Source organism: Narcine bancroftii, chromosome 1, assembly GCF_036971445.1.
Source record: "Narcine bancroftii isolate sNarBan1 chromosome 1, sNarBan1.hap1, whole genome shotgun sequence".
NCBI lineage: Eukaryota > Metazoa > Chordata > Chondrichthyes > Torpediniformes > Narcinidae > Narcine > Narcine bancroftii.
The window spans coordinates 87,895,140-87,912,248 of NC_091469.1; the positions used below are offsets into that span (position 1 = coordinate 87,895,140).

The window sequence follows — 17,109 nt, forward strand, 5'->3', positions numbered from 1 at the left end:
AAAATCAGAGGTAGTATGAGAGAAATACGGGTATATGTTTGATATTTCACAAAATCACCAAACTCCACAACCTGTATTCCTCATTGGTCCAGATGTAGTCATGATTATTGTCATGTTTTGCTCTCTCTTGGGCACCTTTCCTTCAGTTTGAATTTTTCTATGCTATTTCCATTTTCCTCTTTGCTGGTTTTATCACATTGGGTAAATTGCTTTCCAAGCAGGGACAGAAATTAAAAGCGGTCTGAAAAATCTAATGAGTAAAATCTGCTGACACTATGATTGAAGTGAAAACACAAAGCTGGAGAAACTCAGCAGGTCAAACAAAGAATAATACAGCAAAAGATACAAAAAAACTGTTTCAAGGTCAAGCCCTTCAAGGTATGACAAAATGTAGCCAGGTGCCTGAACAAAAATATTGGGGGAAGGGGCAGTGAAAGGAGCACAGACCAAAAGGCAGGAGGTAATAGGTGGACAAGGGAGGGAGGGCACAATAGCAAACAGGAGGGGGGGGGGGAGGCTCTGTAAATGGAGAGGGAACAGAGTTGGAAGAAAGAAAGGGAGAATAGGGAGTGATTTAACAAAAACTGGAGGTTGATGTTAATGTCATCTTATTGCAGAGTGCCCAGATAGAAAATTAGGTGTGGCTACTCCATTTTGTTTGGACACCTGCCTGCATTTTTCACATACCATGATGAAGGACTCAGGCTGAAACATTAGCTATGTATTTATCTTTGCTATATAAAAAAAAAAGTATACAGTTTGACCTGCTGAGTTTCTCCAGCATTGCATTTTATTGGAATATCTAATGGTCCAGTAGAAGATTTTCATGATCACAATGCAAACTAGGAGGGCTGAGATTCAATAATTTCCTCAGGCTTTTTAGGGAAAGACAACAAGGTTATTGCTGGCATGAGATGAAGGTACAACATAATCACAGTCAAAAAGGGTGTCTGATTGAATAGGGAGGATCTCTTGGCCTACAAATGGTTGCCAACTTATGCCATTGATAAATCAAACTCTAGGCTAGGGGTATAGTCAATATAAACAAGAAACTGCAAGTTTCACAAGAATGCAGTCAAAAATATCTTTCATGTATTAAAACATAGCATTCACTGTGCTGTGGATTTTGTATGTTCTGTTTGGGCCAAAGTGTTGTGACAAGCTAATAGCCTATTCTAATAGCATCCTCCAAACATGGATGTTGATTTATTTTGTGTGATGGATTGGTTGAGGGATCATGCATCAAATTTCAGTACTGTATAACCCTCCACTTTTCTCAGTTCCATGTACCTATCTAATAATACCTCAAAATAACCTATTGTATCTGCCTCCGCCACTGTCATCTGCAGTGCATTTCATGCACCCACCACTGTGTGGAAAATGTACCCGTTACATCACCCTGTACTTACTTGCAAGCACCTTGAAATTATGCCCCCTTGTGTTAGCCATTTAAGCCCCAGGATGAACCTTTTGGTTATCAATATGATCAATGCCTCTCATCTTGTACAACTCTAGAAGGTCACCACACATTCTCCATTGCTCCAAGGGGAAAAAGACAAACTTGACCTAGATCTTGAATCTGGTGTTTGTCTGGATTGCTGCAAAAACTGACTTAAGCCTTGTCATCCCACGGAAAAGTCAATAGACACAGGAGAATCATTGCAATAAAGAGTAGAAAGGCAACATACTGCTACAAAATCACCATTAAATATTTACACAAAATTGAAAAGAATAAATTCTCATCAACATACAACTTGAAAAATAACAATCTCCCATCTGGTTATTGGGCAGTTGTTAATAGGACACCATTTCAACAAAGCCACTTGGCACACACACCACCCCATAATTAGAGACGATGTAATATACAAGTGTTCTCAACCTAAAAACCAGCCATAAAGGTCAGTTAACCATTTCAGTAAGAAATGGGACATACTCAGGACATGGACTTGGATTTACTGTGCATCCGATGGCTGGTCAAGGGATCATTCCACACAAACAAACATGCCTGGCAGATGTTATTTTTGGCCAAGTGAAAACTCTGGCAATTATTTTCATCATCAATGCTCTTTTTAAAATCAGTGAAAATCAAGCACAACGGGGGTAACTCTATCCAAAAACAAAATCATAACAGGTTACTAAGGGAATCTCAACACATTATTGATTTCATGCACAAAAACATTAAATATGTTCTAGCATGCATACAATTTGAAGCATACTTTAAAAATTACAATTCTATTCCATTGAACATCTAACATTCATGTTGATCTTTTTTCCCTTTTCCAATTAATGTTTTCAATTCAATTGGTCAATATCTAGTCAGAAAGTTCAACACAGTCATGATGAAAGAAGTTTGCTTGAAATATTAAATGCTTACCTGCATAAAGATTTGGATCGATATAATCATCCAGTTTCTTATAGTGGATGATGTAGTCTGCTATCTTCGTTCCTATTTCTGGTTGAGCATCTTGCCATTCCAAGCCTATCATAGTACTGGATGGTTCAACACTTGGTGAGAGTCTCAACCTTGATGCAAAGCAAGCAGAGTCGAGAATTAAGGAGTGCAATGATCCATTTCTCAAGATACCATTCTCAAAGCATACCCCACCATTTTCACTTGCACATCCACACAATTAATCTAGACTTCATATCCATAAATTTGGCATTTATTTATCTTCATACAATCTCTTTTCCTTGTATCATCTTTGTGATCACAGTGAAGCTTATTTTTTCTTATAAAAATATTTTAAATGTGGCACAGGTAGCATAGCAGTTAGCACAATGTTATTACAGTGCCTGCAACCCAGGTTTGAGACCGGCACTGTCTGTAAGAAGTGTGTCTGTTCTCCATATGTCTGCATGAGTTTCCTTCAGGTGCTTTAGTTTCCCCCCCACCCTCAAAAAACATTTGTAGGTCAATTGGTCTATTTGGATTGCACATGCTTGTGGGCTGGAAGAGCTTATTACCATGCTGTTTGTCTAAAAGTTCCTCCTCTGCCATTATTTGGTGAACCCCATTCTTTACAGGGTATTTAGAATCCAACCTAGTCATTTTTGGATCCAGAAACTATTTTCCAGCAGTCAGCTTGTATAGAGAGAGGAGGCTTCTTGATACCTTTTATGAGAAAAATAAATTAAAAATGTACTACAGAAACTCCACAACATCTTGAAGGTTTTTGATTTGAAAAAGTCTTCCAAGGTTGTGAAAAATATTTCTAAAGTAATTGAAAAATGAATGTTAACCATCTACCGAGCACACCCCGCACAAATCAAAGGCCTCCACAAATCAAGGGCCTCTACTGCTCCCAGAGTGAAGATAACAGCTTTTGCCAGCAGTCAACTTTAAAACATTTCAGGCATCCAGCAGGTCAAGAGTAAAGTGACCAGGAAATCCCAGGAGTCTGCGGACACAAGTTCATGGTTTTCTTTTGTCCTTTTCCTCCAAGAACATTGGTAAAAGTGAACAAGGAGTTCTCTCAGTGTTTCTCATTGAATCAAAATGCTTAGGAGATATTGCTGACACAGAATGACTATTCACTTTGGCATGTAAAGCAACAGAATGAATAATTTTAATGGGCATATTCAATGTCTTTTAAAAGTCATTCTGCACAAAACACTTAATTCTGTGTAAGGACACTGGTTTTATTTTTGTTTACTTTGCTCCTTTTGGTTGGTCTTTGCTTTGCCTTGACCCATCTCATCTTCCCAGTTAATAAAAATAGAGGGTGTGAGGTAGGGAAAAAAAACAAGATTGTTGTGGAATAGGTTTAAATAGGTCAGCACATCAATGTGGGCTGAAAGGGCGACACTGTGCTGTAGTTTTCTCTCTTTTACATTGTTCTATTTCCAATCTAGATTTTTATTTCCTATTGCAGACACTCCTGCAGATGCTGGAATCTAAAATTATCACAATCTGTTGGGGAAACTCAGCAGGTTCAGTGGCATCAGAGGGAGAAAAGGAGTGGTCAATATTTTGAGCTGAAACTATCAATACTGGGGAAATGTAAAAGAAAAGTGACCATTCTTTTCCTCCCACTGAAGCTGCTGGACACTGCAGTATCCATACTTGCATATGGAAAATACATTAACAATTGAACATAATTTTTGAGACAGTTAAGAAGAAAAATTTAGAATTATTACCTTGGCACCCTCAAAATTGAAATGAGGTTTAAAACAAAGTTATATGTATCATTCAAGAGATTGAATATAAAACAAAGGGCATTAAGATGGCTTTATCATGGTGTATCATATTATGAGTGCCAGGTGAACAGTTAGCTCTTTTTTTCCCCCCCTGAGGAAAAAACAGTAAATACCAGAGGATATTGGTTTAAAGTGAGTGGAGGAAAGTTTCAGAAGTTCAAAAATTCGGGAATGCAATGCCAGCCTGGAGTCTTGAAAAATACTGACATTGAAAAGACTCTCAAGGCACTTTTACACAGTCACTGAACAGCAGAAAATTTCAGGAAAATCTCCGCTCTAGCGGCAGTGTCAAAATGTCGGGATGATATTTTTTTTATGCTCGTACCCCTACACATTTTTACTGAGCGGCTGCAGTGTAAACTGACTGCAGCTACTCCATAAGAAACAGGAATAATGAATAAGACATTCCCCCTCTGACCAACTCCGCAACACAGGAAGGCTGTGTAAAAGTGCCCTAATCTGAACACACCAGAGGCAAGTATGCTAACTTTTTTCAGAATAATTAGATAGAAACATAGAAGATAGGAGCACGTCATTCGAACCTTCGAGCCTGCTCCGCCATTCAACGAGATCATGGCTGATCTTAAAGTTCCGTACCCCGTCCCCGCCTTCTCTCCGTAACCTTTAATACCCTTATTCTGAAGAAATATATCTAATTCCCTCTTAAATATATTTAATGAACCTGTCTCTACTGCCCTCTGTGGCAATGAATTCCAGATTCACCACCCTCTGGGTAAAGAAATTCCTCCTCATCTCAGTCCTAAATGGTTTGCCTATTATCCTCAAACCATGGCCCCGGGTTCTGGATTTTCCCATCATTGGAAACATCCCATCTGCATCCACTCTGTCCAGTCCTGCCAGAATTTTATATGTCTCTATGAGATCCCCTCTCAATCTTCTAAACTCCAGCGAGTACAATCCAAATTTGTGCAATCTTTCCTCATAAGTCATTCCTGCCATTCCAGGAATCAGCCTGGTGAATCACCTCTGCACTCCCTCCATTGCAAGAACATCCTTCCTTAGATAAGGTGACCAAAACTGCACACAATACTCCAGGTGGAGTCTCACCAAGGCCCTGCACAGCTGCAGTAAGGTATCCTTGTTCCTATACTCAAACCTTTTTGATATGAAGGCCAACATAACATTTGCCTTTTTAACTGCCTGCTGTACCTGCATGCTCGCCTTCAGAGACTGGTGTACAAGTACCCCTAGGTCTCTCTGCACTTCCCCATCTCTTAATCTATTGCCATTCAAATAGTAATCTGCCCTCCGGTTTGTATTACCAAAGTGGATAACCTCACATTTATCCATATTGTAGTGCATTTGCCATGTATCTGCCCAGTCCCTCAATTTATCCAAATCACACTGGAGATTCCTAACCCCCTCTTCCATGCACACAACCCCTCCTATCTTAGTGTCATCTGCAAATTTGGAGATATTACATCCAATCCCCTCATCCAGATCATTAATGTAAATTGTGAACAGCTGGGGTCCCAGTACAGATCCCTGTGGCACCCCACTGGTCACCGCCTGCCACTCAGAAAACGAGCCATTTATCCCAACTCTGTCTTCTACCTGCCAGCCAGTTCTCAATCCACATCAATACTTTGCCCCCAATCCCATGAGCCTTGATTTTGGAAGCCAGTCATTTATGCGGAACCTTAACGAAGGCCTTTTGGAAGTCCAGGTACACCACATCCATTGGCTCTCCCCCATCTATTTTACCTGTCACCATCTCAAGAATTCCAATAGATTTGTCAAGCACGATTTACCTTTTGTAAATCCATGTTGACTCTGTCCGATCCCTTCTCTGCTAGTCATATGCTCCGCTATTACATCCTTAATAATGGATTCCATCATTTTGCCCACTACTGATGTAAGGCTCACTGGCCTATAATTCCCTGCTTTTTCTCTACCCCCCTTTTTAAATAGTGGGGTAACATTAGCTACCCTCCAATCCATGGGTACTGATCCTGAGTCTATCGAGTTCTGGAAAATAATTCTTAAAACACTGCTATCTGAATGGCCACTTCCTTAAGTACCCTAGGATGTAGATTATCAGGCACTTGGGATTTATCTGCCTTCAATCCCATCAATTTCCCCAAGACCATGTCCTTAGAGATACTGATTTCTTTCAGTTCCTCCTTTGCATTAGTCTCTATGTTTCCCAACATCCTTGGGAGGTTATTTGTATCCTCTCTTGTAAAAGCAGAACTAAAGTAAGAATTTAATTGGTCTGCCATTTTCTTATTCCCCATTATATATTCCCCCGATTCTGACTGTAAAGGACCTACTCTGGATTTCACCAATCTTTTCCTCTTGACATGTTTATAAAAGCTTTTGCAGTTGGTTTTTATATTTGCTGCAAGCTTACTTTCGTAATTTCTTTTTGCTCTCTTGATTAATCCCTTTGTCCTCCTTTGGTGCATCTTGAACTACTCCCAGTCTTCGGTTGTGGTACTTTTTTGGCCAATTGATATGCTCTCTCTTTGGACCTAATACGGTCTCTAATTTCCCTTGTTATCCATGGTTGAGTCACCTTTTTTGGTTTATTTTTATGTCAAACCGGTATAAATGATTTTTGCAATTTCTCCATTAGAAATGTGAATGCTTTCCATTGTCTATCCACAGTCAACTCCCCCATAAACACCACCCAATCAATCTTACTCAACTCCCATCTCATACCATCATAATTCCCTTTATTTAAATTCAGGTCCTTAGTCTCGGTTTTAATTTCATCACTCTCCATGTCGAGTGAGAATTCGATCATATTGTGATCACTCCTACCCAAAGGGCCTCGTACAACAAGATTGTTGATTAGCCCCTTATCATTGCATAATACCCAATCTAAAATGTCCTGCTCCCGAGTTGGTTCCTCGACATATTGGTCTAGATAACCGTCCTGTAAACATTCAAGGAATTCCTCCTCCTCAGTATTTTTACTAATTTGGCTAGTCCAATCTATATGCAAATTAAAGTCTCCCATGATGACAGCTGTTCCCTTATTGCACGCTTTTCTAATTTCTCTTTTAATGCCTTCCCTCACCTCGACACTACTATTTGGAGGCCTATATACCACCCTCACTAGCGTTTTCCGCCCCTTGCTATTCCTCAGTTCTACCCATATAGATTCTGCATCTTCCGAGTTGATATCCTTTCTGTCAATCGTGTCGGTCCCTTCTCTCACCCCACCCCCCTTTCTTTCTTGCCGATCCCTCCTAAATATCGTATACCCCGGGATGTTAAGTTCCCAGGCTTGCCCACCCTGCAGCCATGTTTCTGTAATCCCAATCAAATCATATTTTTTTATCTCAATTTCCACAGCTAATTCATCTACCTTGTTCCGAATGCTTCTTGCATTAAGATATAAAGCCTTCAGATTTGCATTTTTCACCCTCCTTGCTCTTTCTGATTTTTTACTTTCGCTGCCTAACCTAACTTTTCCTGTTTTATCTTTTCTGTCCTTTGCCCCATCATACAGGTTCCCACCCCCCTGCCAAATTAGTTTAAACCGCACCCGACGGCTGTACCAAGCCTAGCTGCCAATATATTGACCCCTTTTGGGTTTAGGTGTAACCCATCCTTCTTGTAGAGGTCATGCCTTCCCCAAAAGAGATCCCAATGATCCAAGAAGCCAAAACCCTGTCCTTTACACCAGCCCCTCAGCCACACATTCATTTTTCTTAACCTTCCATTTTTGTCCTCAGTTGCACTTGGCACAGGTAGCAAACCAGAGATCACCACTCTGGCTGTCCTATTTCTTAGTTTCTGTCCTCGCTCTCTGTAATCCTTTTTCAGTATTTCCTCCTTTTTATCTATGTCATTGGTACCCACATGTACCAAGACATCAGGCTGTTCGCCTTCCCCTTTTAGAATACCCTGGACCCGATTTGAGATATCCCGCACCCTTCTACCAGGGAGGCAGCACACCATGCGGGCATATCTATCTGGCTCACAGAATCTCCTGTCTGTATTTCTGACAATGGAGTCCCCAATGACCACTGCATTCCTCTTTACCTTTTGGTCCACCATGCCAGGCTCAGTGCCAGCAACCTGGTCACTGCTGCCAGCTTCTGTCAGGTCATCTCCCTCAACAGCATCCAACAAAATATACCTGTTACTGAGAGGAATATTCACAGGTGTGTTCTCCATTTTCCTGGTATTTTTCTTCCCTCCCCTGACAGTTACCCACTTACCTGACACATCTGGTCTTGGGGTAAATGTCCCTGAAAGTTGAATCTATCAACTCCTCACTCTCCCTTACCAGCCGTAGGTCCTCAAGTTGCAGCTCCAGTTCCCCAACTCGGTCCTTAAGGAACTGCATCTCGGTGCACCTGACGCAGATGTGGCTATTCTGAAGTTTGAGTAAAAATGCCCTTAGATAGGCACAGGGACACAAGAAAAATGGAGGATTATGGGTGTGAGGTAGGGAAGGACTAGATTGTTGTGGATTAGGTTTGCATTGGTCAGTGCAACATTTTGGGCCAAAGGGTCACTATAATGTTTCATGATTTTTGGTTTAAAAAAGCATTAAATTGTATAATATGCCCTTAAAGTGTAGCTATTAGTCCAGACTGCTCAGACAGTAGTGGTATTTCTGAACCTTTATAACCACCAGGATCTGTAGTGTCAGTTAAACCTTGTTCAAAAGTCATTTCTATTGTAAACTAGAAGAACACAAGAACTTCACTTGCTAGAATCTTCAGCAGATATCGACAAAGGCTCCTGACCTGAAACACTGTCTGACCATTCCAATCTGATGATGCTGTCTGCCCTGAAGAGTCTTTGGTAACACACAAAAGTTTGCAGAGACCATGGTTGAAGTAAAAACAATATGGAGAAACTCAGCAGGTCAAACAGTATAGTTTATATAACAAAGATACTGATGTGTCTCTCCTAGTTTTCTGTGTAATTATTGCTGTGATTAAGATACATACACAGGCTGGGGTAATGGGCTGCAGCTTGGCAGTCCATCCTCATCAAATGCACTCAGGTCACATCTGCACCAGTCATCAATGACATCACCTTTCCCCAAGCACCAATAGGAGCTCATGAGTGCAGTCTTGAAGGCCTGCAAATCAATCACAGGAAGATAGAGTCAAATCCAGTTATGCTGTGTAGTCGCCTGCAATTTCATTTACTGAAATGTAACATTACAGCAGAAGCAACGTTGACCTGAAAACATACAAGCAAACTCAAGCAACCAGAAAATGTACTTATTCAGTATCTACCAATTTCCATAGGTGCTGGATGCCAAGGGTTTTTACTGTAATTCATCCCAAACAAAAAAAAAACAATAGTATCTTGAATCATATCCATTTCAAAACTCCAACTAACATTACTCATCATTTTCAAAACTGGTAACAATAAGCTTTCTTTTTTGGACTTTGGTTTCTTGGTGCATTATTAATTTTAGTTGAAATAAAATTGCCTGACAAGCATAATCAAAGCACATTTCCTTCAATCAGACTGATGTCACATTACCTCCGAATTAAGGGGGATATTCTGACTTATTATTTGTAAACTTCAAAGTAAACGCAAAAAAATTGAAGTGAAGAATAATTGCAGCAAACAATCCTGTACATATTTCATTTTAGACTGAGGTTTATGTGTAAATAAAGGCATTGGTAAGTTATCATCTTGGGAGTTTAATTGATAATGGAAATGTGCACTTTGCAACCTTTGTGCTGATCAAGGAGTCATACCTCCTCAAAGAATCTTGTTTTAATGAAAGCCTTTCAGATTATTTGGCAAACAAATCCTGATTTTCCTAAAGGGCCAAAATAGTTGGGCACAAAATGTTTCATCCAAAACTACAATATTGGTGTTCAATCAATGCTTAATCCTGCTGAACATCTCTACATGTGTGTACCTACTTTTGTAATAAAGTGAATGGAGATGGTGAAGGGGCAGAAATTCAATGGTGAGAACACACAGGGAGGGTTTTTAAGACTGTAGGCATTTAACAGCACAATCAATGAAATTTGCCATTAGCTGGACAGTCCAAAAAGGAAAGTACAGGAATTTTTAGTCAATTCCTGCACTGCAATTTATTCTGCAGGACCCCTACTACTTTTTGGGGCAAGCCTACAGTCTTCTTCACACTGCAAAACTCACCTCATGAATTCCATATCCAGCTGATGACTCCGGCCACACTGCTCTCCATAAAAGCACCATGAGCAATATGCACAGGAACTTAAAAGTGTTCAGTGTAAATCACCACAAGGGGAGTAATGATGTTAATTTATTTTTAATTTTTCAGATTTTGCCAACATTGCTGTTGAAAAACACTAGGAATTGATTCACTTGTATGCTATAGATTACAAAGGGGCAACCAGGCAGATGAATGGTGTCCAACTAAAATGAGTATTCCTTTAATCACAAAGTAGAAAGGAGTCGGTCCGCATGTTGGCTCTGCTTACAGAAACAAACCTCATTTTGATGGTGATCTCTTTAAATTTAATCATGCTACAGTGTGGTCTTTCCAGAACAATGAAGCTTTGGTAGATACAAACAAACTACTTTTAAATTGAAATTCTGCTACAATTTGTATTGATCTACTACTTTGTATGAATATACAGAATAATTGTACTGATTGACAAGAGGAATTGCAACATATTCACAAATGCTGCTTAACAACTTATTAAGAAACTGAATAGATACCTGAAAATATTTCATGAGATTATTGCTATTGTATAGAGATATTGTATAGAGATATTGGATGGGTCACGTCTCCAGAATGGAGGACCATCGTCTTCCCAAGATCGTGTTATATGGCGAGCTCTCCACTGGCCACCGTGACAGAGGTGCACCAAAGAAAAGGTACAAGGACTGCCTAAAGAAATCTCTTGGTGCCTGCCACATTGACCACCGCCAGTGGGCTGATAACGCCTCAAACCGTGCATCTTGGCGCCTCACAGTTTGGCGGGCAGCAACCTCCTTTGAAGAAGACCGCAGAGCCCACCTCACTGACAAAAGGCAAAGGAGGAAAAACCCAACACCCAACCCCAACCAACCAATTTTCCCCTGCCACCGCTGCAACTGTGTCTGCCTGTCCCGCATCGGACTTGTCAGCCACAAACGAGCCTGCAGCTGACGTGGACTTTTTACCCCCTCCATAAATCTTCATCTGCGAAGCCAAGCCAAAGAAGAAGATAGAGATAAGTACTTGGTGACTAGTCTTGTTTGGAAAAAGAGTGACAATTTTGTTAAACATGCCAATGTGAGTCACAAGGTTGAGAGGTGTGGGAAGTGGGTTGGAAGAATTGAAGGAGAGCAATTGCCCACCTGAAAACAAAATGATGTTTTACATGAATCCACGTGATTTTAAATTAAGTCAACTTTATGGTCATCTGATTGCATAAATACAACCCATCATGTCAGCATTCTCCAGTTCTCAACGCACATATACAAACAATATGTATGCAGGACAAGTATTGAGATATATAAATAAATATTGTTTAGTAAATACAAGAGTCTCAGATGGTTAGTGTGAGCAGTTCTTTTGGCCGTTCAACATTCTCACCACCTGCAGGAAGCTGCTCCTCACTCTGGTGGTACTGGTCCTGATTTTGATACTTCTGTGTCGCTTTCCTGATGGGAGCGGCTGAAAGATGCTGTGTGCGGAGTGGAAGGGGTCCTCAATAACTGCGTCCTCTTCAGACAATGTGAATCACAATTCCATAGGAGAGCAAAAAGTAGCAATGCTTTCCTATGGAACTGGTAACATTAGCTCATTGTGGGGGTGAGGGGGGCAGGAGGGTTCTGGAGTCCAGAAAATGTACAGTGTTGTGCCTAAATATATTTTGGTACTCGTCTAATGAGGCAAATAGATGTGGAGAAATCAGAAAACATCCTGACAGAAAGGAATCAATGAAGTGAAGTTGGACATCTCTTGAACAGGTTCAGACAACTCCAGGCCATTAAACACAGTGCAATTTTAATGTTGATTCAATTACTCTATTCTCCAACCAACTGCAGTGGCAGAATCTAAAGTCATGTGAGATTATACACGCCATTGTTTAAGATGCATCAAGATTCATGCTTTGTATTTCATGAATAGCATTTTATATTTTAATTGTTTCGGACAACAATCGACAGAGGCTGAAGCAATTCTGCACAAATCTGTAGCTCAGACAGGAAAAGGTGCACAACTCACTGAATGCAAGGCTGTATCAATGAGGAGACATTACTATACTTCAAAGAAACAGCTTCTTCCCATGAGCAGTAAGATTGCTGAATAACTGAATAAACTGCTCATACAAACTCTGAGACTACTATTTATTAAGCAACATTTATGTATATGCTACATGCACATCATTTGCCTGTAAGTGTGCATGTATGTTTTTGCACTGAGGACTGGAGAATGCTGTTTCATTGTGTTATAATTGTACAATCAGATGATAAACTGGAACTTGATAATGATAAACTGAAAATGCTGAAGATGTTCAAGGATGCAGCACCTGAGTGGTCATGGAAGTGAGTGCACTCAAAATTCAGGAAGTATCTTGATCTGCATTTGAAATGCCAAGAATTCAAAAGACTATTGGTTGAGCTCCAAATCCACTGGATGTTGCAATTATTGGCAGAGTAAATGCAATTCATCTGAAGGGGTATTGGAAGGTTGGCTTTGGCTCATCAGGCTTCGGCAAAAGCAGGAGAGGAGAAAGGTGGGCTTTCCTATTTACTCTTCATAGGCGAGTTTACATTAAAGGGTGGAGACTCGCCTATGGGGTTAATACTCTGCTCATGTTGCCAGATGTGGGAACCATGGGAGAGTTCCTCCCTCCCAAGTGGCCATGTCTGTGCCAAGTGCAACAAGGTGAAGTTCTTTAGAAACCAGGGTTTGGAACTCCAGCTTGAGGACTAACAGCTCATCAGGGAAAGCAAGGAGGCAAGTGAGAAGCCCTTTAACCCTCCCCAGAGGGCATGCGTGCAAAGGGTGTACTAGGACACAACTGTTAAAGGATAAAATTAAGGAACTGTTGTTGCAACTTGATGATCTGGGGCTTATTAGGGAAAGTGAAGAAGTTATTGACATGATTTTCAAGCAGGTGGTTACACCCATATTGGGGGGGGGGGGGTGCGGAGGCAGGTAAGTGGACTACTGTCAAAGCTGGAAGGAAAGTTGCTCAGTCAGTTGAGAGCACTCCAGTGGCTACTCCTCTTAGCAACAAACATATTGTATTGGATGATGTTGGGGGTGATGGGCAGTCTGAGGTTGGATCACGGAAGCCAGCAGTGCAGAATTGGAGGAAGGACAAGGTGGTCATTGGGGACTCCATCAGGGGAGCAGACAGAAGGTTCTGCATGCCTGACAAGTAGTCCCGCATGGTATGTTGCCTCCCAGGAGCCAGAGTGTGGGATATCTCAGACAGGGTTCATGGTTTTCTGAGAGGAATGTGTGAGCAGTCGGATGTCCTAGTACACATGGGTACCAATGACAGACAAATTGAGGGAGGAGATCCTGAAGAGGGAGTGCCATGAGCTAGGACAGAGATTAAAAAGCAGGACCTCCAAGGTCATAATCTCAGGGTTGCTACCTGTGCTGCATGCGAGACAGGGCAAAAAATAAATAAAAATTAGGAAGTTAAATCCATGGCTGGAGGAATGGTGCAGGGTGCAAGGTTTCAGGTTCATGGAACATTGGGATCTCTTCTGGGGGAGACATGACCTCTACAGGAAGGATGGGTTGCACCTGAATCCAAAGGGGGCCAATATACTTGCATTAAGGTTTAACAATGCTGTTGGATAGGTTTTAAACTGAATTGGTAGGAGGAGGGGAACCAGACTGATAGGGGTAGCTCTGATAGACTGAAATCTCAAAGCCAGAGGGAGCAAAGAGGGATAGGAGAGTTTCAGAGAAGGCGTCAGGCAGCAAATTGGAGAGAGCAAGGTGGTACAGTTTCAAGGTACTGTATATGAATGCATGGGAGTGCAAGGAATAAAATGAATGAGCTTGAGGTGCAAATGGACATTGGAGGATATGATGTTATCAGAGTAACAGAGACATGGCTGGAGGAGGGACAGGATTGGGAAATTAATGTTCCAGGGTATACGTCCTATCAAAAAGACAGAAAGTCAGGTAGAAGAGGTGGGGTAGCTCTGTTGGTGAAGAATGAAATTCAGGCACTGGAAAGACATTGAATCAGGTGGAGTAGAGCCTGTTTGGATAGAGTTGAGAAATTGCAAAGGCAAAAGAACCATAATGGGGGTCATAAACAGACCACCGAACAGTGGCTCTGATGTGGGAATCAGTATAAATAATTAAGAATGGCATGTCAGAGTGGTAGTGATTCAGTAGATATGGGTGACTTCAACTTGCAAGTGGACTGGGAAAATCAAGAAGGTGTGGGAAAACTAGAGAGTGAGTTTATACAATGCCTTAGAAATACATTCTTGGAGCAGCTTGTAATGGAACCTACTGGGGAGAGTCAATTCTGGACTTGATACTGTGCAATGACGTGGAGTTAATGTGGGACCTTGAGGTCGGTGTGCCATTAGGTAATAGTGTCCACAGAATGATTACTTTTAATCTGCAGATGGAAAGGGAGAAAAGGAATTCAGAAACATTAGTGCTACAGCTGAATCAGAGTAATTCTATAGCTAGGAGGGAGGAGCTAGCCAAAACAAAATGGAAGGACATTCTAGCTGGGAGGACAACTGGGCAAAAATGGCAGGTATTTCTTGACATTTTTCACAGGATTCAGAATATATTCATTCCAAAGAGGAGGAAAGGCTCCAAGAAGAGTAAATGGCAGCTGTGGTTGACAAAGGAGATCAAGTGCAGTATCAGGTCTAAAAGAAATAAGTACAAGATGGCAAAACAGAATGAGAGGTTAGAGGATTGGGAAGCCTTTAAAAAAAAGAGAAACTAAGAAAATCATTCAGGAGGGGAAAATGATGTACGAGAGCAAATTGGCAAGTGATGTAAAAAGCAAGAAATTGGTTAGGGCCAAAATTGGGCCCTTAAAAACAGAGAAAAGGTGAAATTATCAATGGGAACATGGAGATGGCTGAGGAATTTAACAAATACTTTGCATCTGTTTTCACCAAGGAGGATATAGGTTATGATCAGATAAGGGGTAGGGGTCAAGCAGTGTCTAGGGACTTGGTGAAATTACCCAAGGAAACAGAATCTGATGGATATTCAGATCCAGAAACAGGTGGTTGTGAGCAAATTGTTAAAATGGGGGCTTGATAAGTCCCCTGGGCCTGATGGGCTGAATCCCAGGGAGCTTAGAGAGATTGCTCTGGAAATTGTGGAAGAACTGGTCGACATTTTCCAAAGTTCTTTAGATTCGGGGGAAGTGCCTGCAGACTGGAGAGTGACTGATGAGAGGGAGAGGGAGAGGGAGAGGGAGAGGGAGAGGGAGAGGGAGAGGGAGAGGGAGAGGGAGAGGGAGAACAGGAAATTATAGACCAGTCAGCCTGATGTAGGTGGTGGGGAAGATATTGGAATCCATCATTAAAGGAGAAATAGCAGAACACTTAGGAAGGAATAATAGTATCAGCGCTAATCAACATGGGTTCCTTAAAGAAAAATTTTGCTTGACTAATCTCCTGAAATTCAAGGATGTAACAAGGAGAGCCAGTGGATGTGGTGTACTTGGACTTCCAGAAAGCCTTTGATAAGGTCCCATACAGGAAGCTAGTTAGCAAAATCAAGGAGCATGTTATCGGGGGTAGGGTTCTGTCATGGATAGATAATTGGTTGAGAAATAGGAAACAAAGGGTTGGGATAAATAGGTCATTTTCTGGATGGTAGGATGTGATGAGTGGGGTCCCACAGGGGTCGGTGTTGGGTCCTCAGTTGTTTATCATTTATGTAAAATATTTGGATAAGGGATTAATAACTACAAATGCAAATTTGCAGATGACACTAAATTGGGGTGGTAGTGTAAAGAGCGAGGAGGATGTCAGGAAATTGCAAGGGGACTTGGATAGTTTAGGAGAGTGGACAGAAAGATGGCAGATGAAGTTTAATGTGAGAAAATGTGAGGTTGTCCATTTTGGAGACAGAAACAAGAGAGCAGAATATTATTTAAATGGAGTTAAGCTGGGGAGCGGGGTAATGCAAAGGGATCTGGGCAAACTTGTTTACCAGTCATTGAAAGCTAGCATGCAGGTTCAGCAACCAGTGAAGGTGGTGAATGATATGTTGGCTTTCATAAAGAGGGTATTGGAGTATAGGAGTAGAGAAGCCCTCCTGCAGTTGTACAGGGCCCTGGTGAGACCTCACCTGGAGTATTGAATCCAGTTCTGGTCCCCATATTTAAAAAAAGAACATACTTATTATAGAGGGAGTGCAGCACAGATTTACAAGGTTAGTTCCTGAGATAGCAGGATTGACATACATGGATAGATTAGAAAGACTGTGATTATATGCTATGGAGTTGAGAAGGATGTGGGGAGACAAGATTGAGCTATTTAGGATTATCAAATGGCTTGACAGGGTGAAATCAGAGTACATGTTCCCAATGATGGGAGAGACTAGGACTAGAGGGCATACTTTAAGAATACAGGGAAGGCCATTTAAGACAGAAATTAAGAGAATTTTTTTTACCCAGAGAGTTGTGGATCTGTGGAATGCATTGTTACAGAGGGTAGTGGGGGTGGATTCGCTGGATAGATTTTGAGAGAGTTGGTTAAGGCTTTTGTGGGCAGGGGAGTTGAGGGTTATGAGGACAAGGTTGGGATTGGTTATTGAAAGAGAAAGCTATGATCCGATAAATGGTGGTGCTGGCTCAAATTGGCTATTGGCCATTGGCTATTGGAGCCATAAAGCCAATTTCTGTGCTGTATGACACAATGACTGAGGCCAGCAGCATGAAAACAATTGAAAGAGTAATCAACCAGAAACATTGGCTCCATTTTTCTCTTCACGGGTACTGCCTGGTTTGATAAGTATCC

The 17,109-nt window shown here is 41.3% G+C and overlaps 1 protein-coding gene across 18 annotated transcripts in view; it reads right to left on the reverse strand.

Moving 5' to 3' along the window:
• LOC138760976 (astrotactin-2-like) overlaps positions 1–17,109 on the reverse strand; it is a 1,981,947-nt gene that overhangs the window by 542,196 nt on the left and 1,422,642 nt on the right. For all 18 annotated transcript variants that reach the window (XM_069932424.1, XM_069932434.1, XM_069932420.1 and 15 more), the window contains 2 exons: positions 9,135–9,268; positions 2,375–2,523 (listed from right to left, as the gene is read on the reverse strand). In XM_069932424.1, coding sequence (XP_069788525.1) covers positions 2,375–2,523; positions 9,135–9,268 — 283 coding nt within the window. The remainder of the gene's footprint in view (positions 1–2,374; positions 2,524–9,134; positions 9,269–17,109) is intronic.